Source organism: Anomaloglossus baeobatrachus, chromosome 2, assembly GCF_048569485.1.
Source record: "Anomaloglossus baeobatrachus isolate aAnoBae1 chromosome 2, aAnoBae1.hap1, whole genome shotgun sequence".
Taxonomy (NCBI): domain Eukaryota; kingdom Metazoa; phylum Chordata; class Amphibia; order Anura; family Aromobatidae; genus Anomaloglossus; species Anomaloglossus baeobatrachus.
The window spans coordinates 588,367,804-588,385,448 of NC_134354.1; the positions used below are offsets into that span (position 1 = coordinate 588,367,804).

At 39.5% G+C, this 17,645-nt stretch overlaps 1 protein-coding gene across 2 annotated transcripts in view; it reads right to left on the reverse strand.

Annotated features, from left to right (window-relative positions):
• Nucleotides 1-13,237: 13,237 nt before the first annotated feature.
• The window catches only part of SLAIN1 (SLAIN motif family member 1), a 78,678-nt gene continuing 74,270 nt past the window's right edge, over nt 13,238-17,645 (reverse strand). For both annotated transcript variants that reach the window (XM_075334365.1, XM_075334366.1), the window contains one exon: nt 13,238-14,206. In XM_075334365.1, coding sequence (XP_075190480.1) covers nt 14,131-14,206 — 76 coding nt within the window. In that variant the 3' untranslated portion in view covers nt 13,238-14,130. The remainder of the gene's footprint in view (nt 14,207-17,645) is intronic.

Sequence of the window (17,645 nt, forward strand, 5' to 3'; positions counted from 1 at the left end):
GGGCTGCCCTACACTCACAGACCAGCAGTGTCAGTGTGAATGGGCTGGCGGGGTGCAGGGCATGGCCAGTGCGCAGTGCTCAGGTCACCAGAGGGAACCCGGGCTATGACCTCCGGTGACCTGAGTCACGTCACTGCTGCCAGCTGGGTCCCCCTTGCCAGTGTTTCCCAGAGCCTGGAGAGATCAGACATGTTTTCAGTCTCTCCAGGCTTGGATGTAGCAGAGCTAGGACTGTCATGGGACATTGTGTGGATTATGGTTGAACTTCAAGGGTCTTTTTGGAGGTTAATAAAAAGGTAAAAGAGTGCTGTACTGTATATTATTCATATAAAAGGATTTTTCTCAGTGTTTGTTTTTATTTCTTTTGACTTCTAGGATTAATGATGGGGAGTTCTCACAGACCCCTACCCATCACGAATTCTTGGCTTAGTTACCGCTGTGCACTGTTATTAGTCCCCATTACTCCGATTGCCATCGCATCTGGGCAATCAGGAAGAGCGTGGTAAAGCGTCAGGATTGTCACATGTAATGCATGTGACAATTCCGGAGTGACTGCACGTTGCTATTCTTAGCCTGGGGGGGTTCCAATAACCATGCGCTTCCCCAGGCTGAAGTTACCAGCCCCCAGCTGTTGACTTTATCTTGGCAGAGTATCAAAATGAGGGGGAGCACACATAGTTTTTTAAAATTATTTGAATAAAAATAAAAAAAAAAAGCTGCATGTGGTTCCTCTTATTTTGATACACAGCCAAGCTAAGCCCACAGCTTCGTCAGCCTGTAGCCGTGTGTTTATCTGTACTTGTAACGGTATACAGGGGAACCGTACACTATTTATTTTACACTGCAGTATAAGTCTGTAAACAGCGCCTGTGATTGCAGCCAATCACACGCGCTGTTAGAGATGATAAGGGTGTGGTCTACCGACAACCAACCAGAGCCGCCGGTGGTCGGGGAAAGCAATGAATATGTATGAACACTGATTAGCAGACCTGGAAGTAGCATTACCGTTGCAGAGAGGCTCAGTAAGTATATTGCTCCTGCTTTAATCATTTTGTTTGTTTTTTGTTTTTTATTATCCGGGTGGCCGAACCCGATCTGTAACAGGGACTTCCAAGAGAAGTCTGTGTCTGGGTCTCTCAAGAATAAGGTACCACTCTCCACATTAGGGATAGAATTTCAAGCCATAAGTTATATTTTCACAATTATTGTGTACTTGGTGGATGTGCATTTAACTTCTAGAGGGTCATGCATATGGACCGGGATATTTTCTTCATTACATTACTATAGTTTTTCCTAGTTAATATCATTTTTTGCTTTGTGTTTATATTGCGAGATTACTTTCTGCAGTAGTATCAATAAGGTCAAGTTTACTTTAATGCAAAGTCTATACCCCATCTAAAACAAGGGATTAATTCAATTGAACACTATGCCATTCATTTCATACGATGGCATCATATTTAGTCTGGAACAATTAAACTCTTTTTTTTAGCAACCTTCTACACTGGTTTGCTTTACCAGACTAAAAATGAACTTGCAGATAGGGACTTGCCAATCTTTTTGGACAATTTTATTTCTCAAGCTAATGGAATGAATTTACGTTTCCAGGAGAGATCAAGGGAGAAATTTCAAGATCTTCATGTTTTTAATACTGCAGCAGCTACATACAATATGCCTATTGTTCCAAGGTGCCAATCCATACCCTTAGCTTGCTTGTATCAAGGTTATTAATAAAAAAGAAACTCCGGCTCTCTTTGATGAATAAGGATAAATATGTTTATTTTCCAAAATAGATATATCAGATATGACGTTTCGGCTGATGCCTTCTTCACAACTGATAATTATATAATAGAATACAAAAGAAAAATTCAGTACCATCATTAATATTCATACATAGCTCCATATTAATAACTAATATGTTGTACATAATTTGACATAATATAGCATTTTACCTAAATGATATATCTAGTGATGCCTGAGAAGAACGTCAGACGTACTTGATATCGGTTATATCTAAAGAAATAATGCCCAAATATTAGAGAAACATAAAGAGACCATAGGATAAAATAACAATTATTAATGAGTACTGTATACCGTATGTGACTATTTATCATAAAGTGGCGAATCACCAACTGGTATCGATAAATAAATCTCTATGGGACATAATCCTTGTGCAATCAAATAGGAATAGAAAGGAAAGCATATATATGAGACAAATAAGCAACAAAAAAACCCAAAACATATTACCTCTATTGGGAAGATAATATGTAAATGTGTTATTATTCCCAGAGGGGATGGTTACAGTGCTGGACCGGTATAAAGCTGAAAGACAAAGTAGAAAAACACTTTTAATATGCCAGCAATGAGAAAACAACCTCAAATAAAGAGGCAAAAAGTCCCATAGGCAATAATAATTCAGAGTAACAAGGTGTCGCCCAAGAAGGTGTTAATAAGGAGAAAAAGTATGGCATACCTGTATAGCAGAGGATCAGCGGTGGAGTGTGAAAGAAAGTGACCGCGCTGGGGTTTAAATGTGCAGGAGGGGCGGGCATAAGTTGATAATTTCCTGTGAGGTGGAACGCATAAAGAAGAATGACACGCACGCCACGCGTGCGCAGTGAACCCGGAAGTGCGCGCATGCGCAGTCGCGATAATCAAGTGATTACAAGTCCACTATACGGTGTAAATTGGTTATGTTGCCCATCCCACATCATTTCATACAGTGTGGTCACACGATTTGTCAGATGAGATTTCAGGTTTTGGAGCACGTTCCACCTTTGAGACGTGGGGGAGATAGGATTAAAAAACTTAAAGAAAGGGAATCCTATTGGATTCACACTCTTAATACCCTCTCCCCTCATGGACTTAATAGGGAATATGAGATCTATTGATCATACGATGATATGAGGTCCGTCCTAACCTATCTTAATTATTGATGTTATTAGATATATTGGGGATTTTTATTGACATGCGGATGGGATCTATGGGTGTACATATGTGCGTGCATGCACATAAGGTGCGTGCACGCTTATATGTATATATATTACGGTAAAGAATTTTCACTATAAAAGACATATGGTCTATAATGCTATTTTTCCATATTATATGGTTATTATGCCTGTGGTATAGGTCCTTATAAATTTATGTGTGATATATGTTGACATACATTAATAATCATATTGAATGTGTTAACATACATATATATGTGTGTGTACACATAAACACATATGTATGTACTATGCGTTTATTGCTCCTTTATATGGAGAATAATGTAATCAATTTGTTATATAATGTTTTTACATTATATTCTCTAGATCATTCCGATTATTCTAATTAGGTCCTTTCCCTTTCTTTTGTCTTACAGACACGCAATTAACAAATACCGCTTTATGATAAAGCTTGGGGAGTCGTAGTCCACTTTCACTTGATTATCGCGACTGGTTCACTGCGCACGCGCGGCGTGCGTGTCATTCTTCTTTATGCGTTCCACCTCACAGGAAATTATCAACTTATGCCCGCCCCTCCTGCACATTTAAACCCCAGAAAAAACACACAGGACAAAGGGCGATCAACTAGGTCCAAATATATTTTATTAATAAACGGTGCAGACAAGTGGAGGGGGTCAAAAACCGGTATACATCACTGCAGCTAATATATGCAACCAATGTGCAAAACAATATACGATGTCAAGAGTATATATATATATATATATGCACAGTCAAATAATACAATATGCACTCAGTACAGAAAATTTTTTAAAATTATTAGCATGTTCACAAAGAGGACGTGTATATCCCTTATTAGTGTACGCAGCTCAATTATCTTCAGTGCACACAAAGGATTTAGATGCTGTATATAATGCAACAATAAATGCCACAAAACTTGCTCCGGACTCAAATCATGGAGCACATTATAAATCGTAGGCATAGCCACAATGAGTATATAACAGTCAGTCCTAAAGTGCACTGAGAGTGAGCCATAAGGGATATAGAAATTGTCCACAAATAAGAGAGCAGATAAGTAAGGGCATTTGCTGAAGAGCAAACCAAGACCTACATATTACCTGAGGATATGGATAGCTGCAGTGGATTGCGCCCAATGCGCATTTCGGTATTAACCTTCATCAGGGGGCGTGAACTAAGACGGGGGAAGTGAGGTTTAATATAGGCCAATACTCTCACCGATTGGGCAGAAACATGACGCACACGAGACCGGCCAACCAGAAGTCCCGCCCCGCAGACGCGTCATGGATACACGAGCGTCGGGTAAACCCGGCGTCCAAGTAACCATAGAGACGCGGCCGCGAGCCGCGAGAAATCCTGACAGGCCACGCATGCGTACACTACAACAATACGGTGAGAGGGGAAATACAGGCGTTTGATGTACCTATATGGCCGATTGAGAAGAGATATAGAGGAAGATGAATATACACTGCTAAGCAATTGAAAAGTATATATTTATTTATAACTACCTATTGACGCTATTATAAGGCATAGCATATAGAAGAGCACAAATATACAATTTAATATACATAGAGAAAGTTGTTTCATAATTTACTATTATACTCATAGTGGGAAGGATTGCTGTATAAGGCCACAATAAACTCACAACTATGACCATATAGACAATAGAATACCTCAACCAAGACTATCAGGAAAATTCCGGACAGAGTGGTAAGGAAAAAATTGCATATTAATAAATAGACAATGTGGTCGCAAACAGCAACCCACCACAGAACAATATTTCATATAGGAAAATATATAGATAGATACTCTAACACGCATAATAGGATTTATTTCACAATTTATACTCATTGTGGGAAGGATTGCTGTATAAGACCACAATAGGCTCATAACCATATAAGCAGGCAATTACCTCAACCAGAACTATCCGGAAATTTCGGACAGAGTGGTAGAGGAACATATTCATAACAATAGCTGGATAATGTGGTCCTATACAGCAACCCGCCACAATATAATACTACACCATTAGCATCAATATATAGACCAAATGATGTATAAGAAATTAGCCGAATCACGAAGTGTCCAATCGCGGTGAAGGTCATCTTTATGTGTAACACAGAAGGTAGCCTGTGGTATCAATTCTCAGAAGCCAGCATTCTATAGGTACAAGAAACCAAACGAAGAAAAACAGGCCTAAAGGAATATAAAAAAATTTAGTTTAAAAACAAGAATAAAAAAAGCCCAAACATTATAGAAAAGGGATAAAACTCATGTGCTCATTAAGACCATGGGGCTGAACGGTATGCAGACGCCAGATCCATCGTGTCTCCAATTGTCCCAATCTCTGACTAACCCGTCCCCCCCGTATGTCTATATCTAACATATCAATTCCACGGACCATGAATTTCCCAGAGTCCGATCCATGACACTGGAGAGTTTCTCAAGCGGATCGATGGCTTATATATTGGCGGTGACTCTTTGTTGGTGTGCTGTGATGTTGAGTCCCTTTACACCAGCATCCGACATGCTGACGGACTTGAGGCAGTTAAATTCTATCTTAACACTACGCAATTGTCCCCAAAATTTGTTGAGTTGGTGTTGCGACTGTTGGAGTTCTCTCTAACACATAATTTTTTTGTTTTTAAGGGGTCTTTCTACCTGCAGCTCCAGAGCCAAGAATCTTAAAGACTATTTTGTCCGTAGTCTCCATGACACCAACCCCCCACAAGTTCTTTTGAAAAGCCCATCAATTAGGGGTGGGAGCTTTCCATGCGGCAAGTGTGTTGCGTGCCCTAATATATCACGGATTGACACATTTAGTAATTCTTTGTCTACGAAGAGTTTTAAAATTTTTAAGAGAATTACTTGTCAGTCCAAATGTGTGATATATTATGGTCTCTGTCCCTGTCCAAAAATCTATATTGGACTCACAACTCGGCAACTAAAGGTCCGTGTTCGTGAACACATTCTAGGTATAGAGGCCGCACGAGACACCAGTGATGTGCCTACCCTTAAAACGATCCCCAAGCACTTCAAACTATTTCATGGATCGGACTCTGGGAAATTCATGGTCCGTGGAATTGATATGTTAGATATAGACATACGGGGGGGACGGGTTAGTCAGAGATTGGGACAATTGGAGACACGATGGATCTGGCGTCTGCATACCGTTCAGCCCCATGGTCTTAATGAGCACATGAGTTTTATCCCTTTTCTATAATGTTTGGGCTTTTTTTATTCTTGTTTTTAAACTAAATTTTTTTATATTCCTTTAGGCCTGTTTTTCTTCGTTTGGTTTCTTGTACCTATAGAATGCTGGCTTCTGAGAATGGATACCACAGGCTACCTTCTGTGTTACACATAAAGATGACCTTCACCGCGATTGGACACTTTGTGATTCGGCTAATTTCTTATACATCGTTTGGTCTATATATTGATGCTAATGGTGTAGTATTATATTGTGGCGGGTTGCTGTATAGGACCACATTATCCAGCTATTGTTATGAATATGTTCCTCTACCACTCTGTCCGAAATTTCCGGATAGTTCTGGTTGAGGTAATTGCCTGCTTATATGGTTATGGTTATGAGCCTATTGTGGTCTTATACAGCAATCCTTCCCACAATGAGTATAAATTGTGAAATAAATCCTATTATGCGTGTTAGAGTATCTATCTATATATTTTCCTATATGAAATATTGTTCTGTGGTGGGTTGCTGTTTGCGACCACATTGTCTATTTATTAATATGCAATTTTTTCCTTACCACTCTGTCCGGAATTTTCCTGATAGTCTTGGTTGAGGTCTTCTATTGTCTATATGGTCATAGTTGTGAGTTTATTGTGGCCTTATACAGCAATCCTTCCCACTATGAGTATAATAGTAAATTATGAAACAACTTTCTCTATGTATATTAAATTGTATATTTGTGCTCTTCTATATGCTATGCCTTATAATAGCGTCAATAGGTAGTTATAAATAAATATATACTTTTCAATTGCTTAGCAGTGTATATTCATCTTCCTCTATATCTCTTCTCAATCGGCCATATAGGTACATCAAACGCCTGTATTTCCCCTCTCACCGTATTGTTGTAGTGTACGCATGCGTGGCCTGTCAGGATTTCTCGCGGCCGCGTCTCTATGGTTACTTGGACGCCGGGTTTACCCGACGCTCGTGTATCCATGACGCGTCTGCGGGGCGGGACTTCCGATTGGCCGGTCTCGTGTGCGTCATGTTTCTGCCCAATCGGTGAGAGTATTGGCCTATATTAAACCTCACTTCCCCCGTCTTAGTTCACGCCCCCTGACGAAGGTTAATACCGAAATGCGCATTGGGCGCAATCCACTGCAGCTATCCATATCCTCAGGTAATATGTAGGTCTTGGTTTGCTCTTCAGCAAATGCCCTTACTTATCTGCTCTCTTATTTGTGGACAATTTCTATATCCCTTATGGCTCACTCTCAGTGCACTTTAGGACTGACTGTTATATAGTCATTGTGGCTATGCCTACGATTTATAATGTGCTCCATGATTTGAGTCCGGAGCAAGTTTTGTGGCATTTATTGTTGCATTATATACAGCATCTAAATCCTTTGTGTGCACTGAAGATAATTGAGCTGCGTACACTAATAAGGGATATACACGTCCTCTTTGTGAACATGCTAATAATTTAAAATTTTTCTGTACTGAGTGCATATTGTAATATTTGACTGTGCATATATATATATACTCTTGACATCGTATATTGTTTTGCACATTGGTTGCATATATTAGCTGCAGTGATGTATACCGGTTTTTGACCCCCTCCACTTGTCTGCACCCTTTATTAATAAAATATATTTGGACCTAGTTGATCGCCCTTTGTCCTGTGTGTTTTTTCTGTAGTATAATAGCGATTTGGTCCTGTCATTGTAGTCCTCATTCTGCACATTATATTCTTGTGATAATTTTTATCATAGTTATGCAGAACTTGTGTATGCCATTACTTACTCTTCTTTTTTTTTACATTTAAACCCCAGCGCGGTCACTTTCTTTCACACTCCACCGCTGATCCTCTGCTATACAGGTATGCCACACCTTTTCTCCTTATTAACCCCTTCTTGGGCGACACCTTGTTACTCTGAATTATTATTGCCTATGGGACTTTTTGCCTCTTTATTTGAGGTTGTTTTCTCATTGCTGGCATATTAAAAGTGTTTTTCTACTTTGTCTTTCAGCTTTATAGCGGTCCAGCACTATAACCATCCCCTCTTCCCCTCTGGAAATAATAACACATTTACATATTATCTTCCCAATAGAGGTAATAATATGTTTTTTTTTGTTACTTATTTGTCTCATATATATGCTTTTCTTTGTATTCCTATTTGATTGCACAAGGATTATGTCCCATAGAGATTTATTTATCGATACCAGTTGGTGATTCACCACGTTATGATACATAATCACATACTTTATTAGGTATACAGTACTCATTAATAATTGTTATTTTATCCTATGGTCTCTTTAGGTTTCTCTAATATTTGGGCATTATTTCTTTAGATATAACCGATATCAAGTACATATGACGTTCTTCTCAGGCATCACTAGATATATCATTTAGGTAAAATGCTATATTATGTCAAATTATGTACAACATATTAGTTATTAATATGGAGCTATGTATGAATATTAATGATGGTACTGAATTTTTCTTTTGTATTCTATAATTATCAGTTGTGAAGAAGGCATCAGCCGAAACGTCATATCTGATATATCTATTTTGGAAAATAAACATAATTATCCTTATTCATCAAAGAGTGCCGGAGTTTCTTTTTTATTATTGATCTCTATTCTCCTGAGCACCACAGTCAGTGAGCCAGACCATCATTTGGACTGTTACTTTTGTATCAAGGTTATTCTGACAGAATATACAGCTGTACTATTACAAGGTACCAATTCACACTCAGTTATGCTGTACCAAGGTGCCTGTCGGCATAAATAGTCCTACCGTACCACACTCAGTTTTGCCATACCAATGTACCATGTTTGCATATACGTACAGCGTCACTGTTTCACATGCTGTTTAGCATCTTTAACTCTGCTGTTCCATGTTGCTCCTGATGCAAATCAAGCTCTGTTGTTCCATGTGTCCTTTCGCTTGGCCATCTCCGTTATATCTCGCTGGTCTGAGCTAATCATATATTTTTTTTTACAAACATGAATGTTTTTGCATCAGCATATTTTGAGAGCTATTATTTTCACAATTGTTCACCAAATGTCAGGTGAGGGTTTGTATTTTGCAAGATTTTATTTTGGCATGCATAAGTTTTTTTTATATTGTTTTTCTCATTCTCAATTCTCATTTTTTTGATGCAGAGTGAAAAACAACAGGGTTTGTTTTTTTAAATTTTTTTAATTATGTGGTAAGTGATGTTTTCTTCTCCGTGTCAATACAATTACAGCGATACCAAATTTATATAGGTTTTTTTATGTTCGGCCGTTCTACACAATGAAAGAAAAAAAAAAAAAGATTTTACGTTGCTATATTCTGAGAGCTATAGCTATTTTATTTTTCCACTGCTTTTTCTGGGACAAGATAAAGTTTTTTAGAGAGAATTGTTATTGACATTCAACTTTTTGATCTCGTATTACACTCTTTGTTCGATGGCATGATGAAAAATAAACAGTTTTTGCTATTTTTTTTTTTTTAAATCTTTTTACAGTGTTCGCTTTAGGGGTTAAATAGTGTGACAATTGCATAGATCAGGTCATTCTGGACACTGAGATGCCAAATATATGTTTTATTATTTTTTGTTCTTACCCCTTAGCCGCTGTGCGATTTTTCCATTTTCTTTTTTCCCTCCCCTTGTTCCGAGAGCCATAACTTTTTTTATTTTTCTGTCAATATAGCCATATGAGGGCTTATTTTTTGCAGGACGAGATGTACCTTTGAATGACACCATTAAATTTTACCATATATTGTACTGTAAAACAGGGAAAAAAATCAAATGTGGAGAAATAGTGAAAAAGTGAAATTCACCAATATTTTATTTTTTTTATTCACTATATGGTAAAACCGACATGTTATGATGCCTCAGGTCGGTGCGAGTTCGTAGATGCGCTGTGTTGATCGCCTGTTGCTGCATTTCAATGCAACGTTTCGGCGACCAAAAACGTAATTTTGGTGTTTGGAATTTTTTTCCTTCAACGCTTTCGATGTGCACTGATCAGATTAATTGATTTTATATTACATCGGGCATTTCTGAATGCAGCCATACCAAATAATTGTATTTTTTAATTTTATTTTCAATGGGGCAAAAGGGGGGGCAATTTGAACTTTTAGGCTTTTTTATTTTCACATTTTTTTTTAAACTTTTTTTTTTTTTACATTTTTTTTTTATTTTATTAGTCCCCATAGGGGATTTCAGAAATGTTTACTCCGATCACGTGTGCTGAGCTGAGCCATGCCTCAGCATTCCTCTAAATCGGGAGAAATGCTCATCTCCTGTGACAGCCGGCGTAAGGGTCATCAGCTGACCCCGCGCGCTACCATGACAACTCACTGGCGCCCCGTGATCACATCACGGGAGCTCCGATGGCTGTCAGCGTGATCTAAGGGGTTAATAGGAGCAGGTGGATCTCCGATCCACCTGTGACTGTTAGCCACACATGTCTCTTGATCACATCAGCAGACATGTGTGGGGAATACCATGGGCTCGCAACTGGAGCCCGCGGTAACCGGAGACAGGTGACCAAGGATGTACCATTACGTCCTTGGTCGTTAAGGGAGTAAATAAAATGTGTATTTTTTGGCGTAATATTTTTTCATTCTTTATTTTGTGTATTTTAAAACATTTTTGCAGGATTTTTTTCTTTTAAACCTATCACTTATGTCCTACCTACCGAAAAGTAGGACATAAGTGGTAGGGACCATCATTTATGTACACCTTTACGTGGTTGCATGATGTTTGCACTTTGAACAAAAAACGCTAAGTACTCCATGTTTTTAATTTATTTTTTTGCACAATACAAAACACATTAAAAAAATTGATTTAAAAATCTTTTTTCCTGTTGTATTCTGAAAGCAATAACCTATTTATTTTTCCTTGGCTATAACTGAGTGACTGTTTCCGTGTCTGCAAATTGGGATTCTGATCTGGCTTATATATCCTGAGTCATATTGCAAAGGATTGTTAAAGATCCACTTGTGACTTTTAGGGTATGTGCGCACGTTGCTTTTTACCTGCTTTTTACCTGCTTTTTTGCTGCTTTTTCTTCTGCGCTGTTTAATGCCAAAATGGATGTGTTCTTCTATTCAAGCAAAGTCTATGGGAATTTGGGTTTCTTGTTCACACTATGTTGTTCAAAATGCTGCCTTTTTGAGGCAGAACTTTGGTCAAAAACTCAGCTTTGCAGTGCAAAACCCAAATGGCAAAAACAATTGACATGTTGCTTCTTTGAAAAGCTGAGTTTTTGACCAAAGTTCTGCCTCAAAAAGGCAGCATTTTGAACAACATAGTGTGAACAAGAAACCCAAATTCCCATAGACTTTGCTTGAATAGAAGAACACATCCATTTTGGCATTAAACAGCGCAGAAGAAAAAGCAGCAAAAAAGCAGGTAAAAAGCAGGTAAAAAGCAACGTGCGCACATACCCTTAGGATTGCTACTTCCAACAGTTTGTCTCCTTTACTGGAGAGACAATTTGTTTCCATTAGACAAGCTGTTGCTTTCATTGGTACAACTTTGGAATACTTTGACTTTTTAGATCATGTTTTTGGAAGGCGGAGATGAACAAAATGAGCAAATCCATTTATATTTTTTACTTAGTTTTTTTGTTATGTTCTTTTTTTTCCCATAAAAAAGTAAATTATTTACTCTTCAATAAATATTGTAGAATTTTTTTTTAAGTTGGTTTCAGAAGCAGAAGTTAAAAATGATCACCTAAATCAGGGTTCAGCACCCGATATCATTCCAGCTGCTGTACAAAATACAACTTCCAATATGTCCTTAAAGCCAGTGTTTCACAACAGCTGGAGGAATGCAAGCTTCTGACCCGGAACCTATATATGCTGCCCTACCATGTTGTACAGAGCATTATAGGGCCTAAGAGCCTCCATACATGGCAGACCCAGGTCATTATTAGCTTTTGGTTGCCATCTCAATCCATGGACATATCACAAATGTGTAGAAAGGATGCTTAAGGGAACCTGGCATGTCGTTTTTCAATATTAAATTGCCCTTAACTTGTTTTAAATGATGCAATCTGATCAACCAACATGGTTTTCAAAAAAACCCCAAAAAACTATACACTTTATATGCTTAGGTGAATGCAGTACGTACCTTAGGTTTCAGGCATAGGGTGGCGCTTTTGCTTGGTTCAGTCACTGTCACTCGTACAGTCACAATATTTTTTTTAAACTTGGTCACGTCCCCGCATTGTTAAAGATTGCAGTCACCACAGGTCCTTAATTACCAATTCTCCAATGTTGATCTTCGCCCATTATAGTCAAAACACTCCCAAGAAGATATGTAACACTCCGGAGCGGTGATAGTGTGACCATAATGAGTGAAGCTCAACATTGGATAAGTGGTGGAGAGCGACCTGTGGTGATGTCACAACCATGTGACCGTAATGGGCGGAGCTCACCATTGGAGAACTAATAGTGAAGGACTCGTGGTGACGTCACGAACATGTGACTTAAGGGGCGGAGCTCAGCAATGGATGACTGGTGGTGAAGGACCTGTGGTGATGGAAATCAATTACAATACGGGGGGGTGTGACTAACTTAAAAAAAAGATTGTGACTGAACTTTGAGTGACAGCGACTGAACCAAGCAAAAGCGCCGCCTCTATGACTGAAACCTAAGGTATGTACCACATTCACCCAAGTCATTTTTAAAGATAAATATGTGGAATTTTATTTTTTTAGAAAAACCATATAGTGGTGCACATGGCATTATTTAAAAGCACATTGGGGGCGGTTTAATATTAAAAAATTACATGACCGGTTCCCTTTACAGACTAACAGAAAAAGCATGCTCTAAGATGTTCAACTGCTGTGACTAGTTCCAATTCCAATTAATCATTGTAGCTAAAGTTTCACTTGGTACCATGGGATTGCGCATTTCTGTGTCCGCACAATTACCATGGTGTACAGGTACGTCAGGGACTACATAGGTAGTTCAGATGACAAATGTATGTCATAATTCATCAAGGGGTTAAAATAGCAGCAAGCAATCCATAATTAATGCGGTCACTGTAAATATATATTAAAAAAAGAGGACAACTGCTGAAAAATATTCTTTATTACTGAAACATTCCAAAACTGAAGTATACAGATGTCATATTTATGAAATCATATACTGTCTTATTAAAGCATTAGTGCAATTTAATTTTGTAAAACGCCTATCAAAAAGTTCATTGAGACCTTTGATTTTTCAGTTTTTTGACCGTAAGTAAAACTTTTTTTACATAAGAAAAGCCCACCCCCATTGCAGTACAAACTGCAGAATAATTACAATATTAATCAAAATCATTAAATAATAATAAATTAACATGAAACAAAAAAAAGCAACAAGACATACCGTAGTTATAGTGATGTGTAGAACATTACAGTGACTTCTTCATGGTTTTTGTGCTTAGAAACAAAAATGTGTTATGGATGTTATTAAATAGATCCCAACCTATACAATGTGGTAAATAGCAATGTTTTTAAAATATTTTATGGCACAAAAGTGAAGCAGCGTCTTGAGACGCGTGTAATCAATGTGTTATATCATTTTGCATTAAATACACAAAATCCCCAAAAGTCTGTAGTAACCAGTATTGCAGTGCTTACTTCAGTGTAAAAAAACAGGTTAAGTGCATTGGTAAGTTAAAAAAATACAAAAAAAGTAAAAAAAAAAACAAAACAAAACAAAAAAAAACTGAAACTGATGTGTATCATTATTTGCTGATGCATTTTGCATACATTTCATACATTATACATGTTGTTAAACAATACAGTTATCATAGTGAAAAGTATATATGAGTCCACAGCAAACATTAAGGAGCTACGTTGTCTTTGATAGCACGCCCACAAAACACATATATTACAAATATTAAAATTTTAAGAACATTGTTGTAGTTAATGTCTTATTCCCAGCCAGCTGGGATACACATTACTCATAAAATCATTATTCATTATCACTCAATAGCATCCATCCCTCCAGTTTCCATCGCGTAGAGTGCTCAGAGATGAAAGTGTCTTCGGAGGTTGAATAAAGCTGGGGGAAAAAAAAGAGGGTTTGGAAGAAAAAGGGGAAAATAATGTTAAATTGAGCAATCATTCACTAAATACCCTGAATTAGGGTATGTGCGCACGTTGCTTTTTACCTGCTTTTTACCTGCTTTTTTGCTGCTTTTTCTTCTGCGCTGTTTAATGCCAAAATGGATGTGTTCTTCTATTCAAGCAAAGTCTATGGGAATTTGGGTTTCTTGTTCACACTATGTTGTTCAAAATGCTGCCTTTTTGAGGCAGAACTTTGGTCAAAAACTCAGCTTTTCAAAGAAGCAACATGTCAATTGTTTTTGCCATTTGGGTTTTGCACTGCAAAGCTGAGTTTTTGACCAAAGTTCTGCCACAAAAAGGCAGCATTTTGAACAACATAGTGTGAACAAGAAACCCAAATTCCCATAGACTTTGCTTGAATAGAAGAACACATCCATTTTGGCATTAAACAGCGCAGAAGAAAAAGCAGCAAAAAAGCAGGTAAAAAGCAGGTAAAAAGCAACGTGCGCACATACCCTCACTGATGGAATTCTGACAGGTCTATCACTAGCCCCTTCGCAAATTAGGACATAATAGTATGTCTTACATCAGGCTCAGGTGTAGAGTAGACACTATATTCAGAAGATGTCAGCCGACATTTTCCTGTAACATCAGTGATTGGAGCGAGTTCTGTTCGCTACTGTTTAACCATTGAAATACTTCTATCAAACTATGACAGGAATGGAATATACACACATATTAGAGATATATTATATATATATATATATATATATATATATATATATATATATATATATATATATATATATATATATATATATATATATATATATATATACATATATATATATATATACATATACACACACACACACACACACACATATAAGATATATATATATATATCTACTACAGTGCCTTGCAAAAGTATTCGGGCTCCCTTGAATTTCTCAACCTTTTGCCACATTTCAGGTTTCAAACATAAAGATAACAAATTTTAATGTTATGGTGAAGAATCAACAACAAGTGGGACACAATTGTAAAGTTGAATGACATGTATTGATTATTGTAAACTTTTATAAAAATAATAAATTGAAAATTGGGGCGTGCAAATTGCAATATTATTCGTCCCCTTTAGTTTCAGTGCAGCAAACACACTCCAGAACTTCATTGAGGATCTCTGAATGATTGATCCAATGTACATCTATATCTGTGTATATATTATCTCTCAAGTAAGGGGTCACAGATTCAAGTTCCGTAAGAAGACTAAGAAATTAAAAATTTGAAAATATATGTTTTTTTAAGTTTGAAATAAAAAGTTAAAAGAAATATTAACATATATAACTCATATGGTAAATACTGTGAAGAGGAAAGCCAAAAATGCAGTTTTGTTGTCACTATACATGCCTAAAATGATGTGCTAAATACTTACCGTATTTTTCGCTTTATAAGACGCACTTTTCCTCCCCAAATTTTGGGAGGAAAATGGGGGGTGCGTCTTATAAAGCGGTAGCGGGGGGGGTCCTGTCTGAGGCGATCGGGCGGGTGCCTGTGGCTGCATGCAAGCGGCCGGGTACCTGTACTTGCATGCAGCGGCAGCCGGGTACCTGTGGCTGTGTACGGGCGGCAGCGGGTGCTGTGTGGGGTCGGCAGCCAGGTACCTGTGCTTGCATGCGGTGGCAGACGGGTACCCATGGCTGTGTGCGGGCGGCAGCCAGGTGCTGTGTGCGAGCGGCAGTCGGGTGCCCGTGCAGGTACCCGGCTGCTGCCCTCACACAGTCACCCATCTGCCGCCCGCACACAGCCATGGGTACCCGGCTGCCACCGCACGCAAGCACAGGTACCCGGCGGCTTGTACGCAGAGTGGGCGGGCAGCCTGCTGGCTGCCACTCTGTGCATGCGGGGCGGGCGGCTGTGCAGCTTACCAGTTGTCCGCGGTCCCACTTTCAAATGATGGCGCCGGTGGAGCTCTTGGATGAGAGCTCCATCTGCGCACGCGCTGCTCCGGGAGTCAGCGCGTGCGCAGATGGAGCCCTTGGATGAGAGCTCCATCTGCGCATGCGTCGCTCCGGGCGCCATTACTTGAATCGGGACCGCGGACACACTCCACCACTGAGCCGCCGCCGCCGCTGCCACCACGGAACCGGGACCGCGGACACACGCCACCACTGAGCAGTCCCTGCCGCTGCCACCACTGAGCAGTTGCCGCCGCCGCTGCCACCACTGAACCGGGACCGCGGACACACGCCACCACTGAGCAGTCCCTGCCGCTGCCACCACTGAGCAGTTACCGCCACTCCCACCACTGAGCCGTCGCCGCCGCTGCCACCACTGAACCGGGACCGCGGACACACTCCACCACTGAGCAGTCCCTGCCACCACTGAGCAGTCGCCGCCGCCGCTGCCACCACTGAACCGGGACCGCGGACACTCACTGCACCGGCCTGCTGCACGGCTCACACGCCACGGCTGCTGCCGCCACCACGGACCCCACGGATCCTGCCACCGCGGATGCCACCGCGCCTGCAACAACGGACGCCACGGCACCTGCAACCACGGACCCCGCTGCCACTGACCTGCCGCGCCTGCCAGCACAACCTGTGCCTCCTGTGACCCCGCTTCACCACCACTGCTGCCCCTCTCCGGTAAGAGAACACCGGAGTATAAGACGGACCCCATTTTTCTTTTTTTTTACCTTTTTTTATGTCTAAGTTTGGGGTGCGTCTTATATTCCGGTGCGTCTTATAAAGCGAAAAATACGGTATGTGCTAAGAGTCACTTTTAGAAGAAAGAGAGGAGAAAGAAAAAAACAACGAAAATTAACTGTGGTATAAAGAGGTTAATATCAATAATATATCAGTTACACACTGACTTTCAACTTATAGAGAAGTCATTGAAAAAAGAAAAAGAAAAAAAAAAATCAGAAAATACTTGGCATTTGGCTCTCGAATAATGAGGGCAATGTCAGAGTACCCTATATCTGCAATATCTTCTCATTACATTATCGGCTGGGTATAGTTATAGGCAATTTGTCAGTAAGATCAACTTCCCCAAACTCTACCTTATTGGCAAGCTGATCTTTGACGACATTGGTGTTTTTGTATTTACATTTCACTCTGCTGCTGCATTCCGAGTAATTAGCATTGACATTCATATGCTAATGAGATGGTCAGTGCTTTGGACTTAAAAGGAAACCAATCACCAGGATTTTCCTATATAACCTACAGCCAGTGCTATACTGGCACTATCAGGCTGATTCTATGCATACCTCTAGTGGTCAGCTCGGAGGTTTAGGTTTTGAAATGCAAGAAAGTAAAGTTTATAAAATCACCAGCTTCTTGAGTGACAGCAGCTAAGGGTGAGATAATAGCAGGGGGGTTATTATCCCCTCTCCCCTGTTAGAATTAGCACACGTATTATACAATCGATTTTAC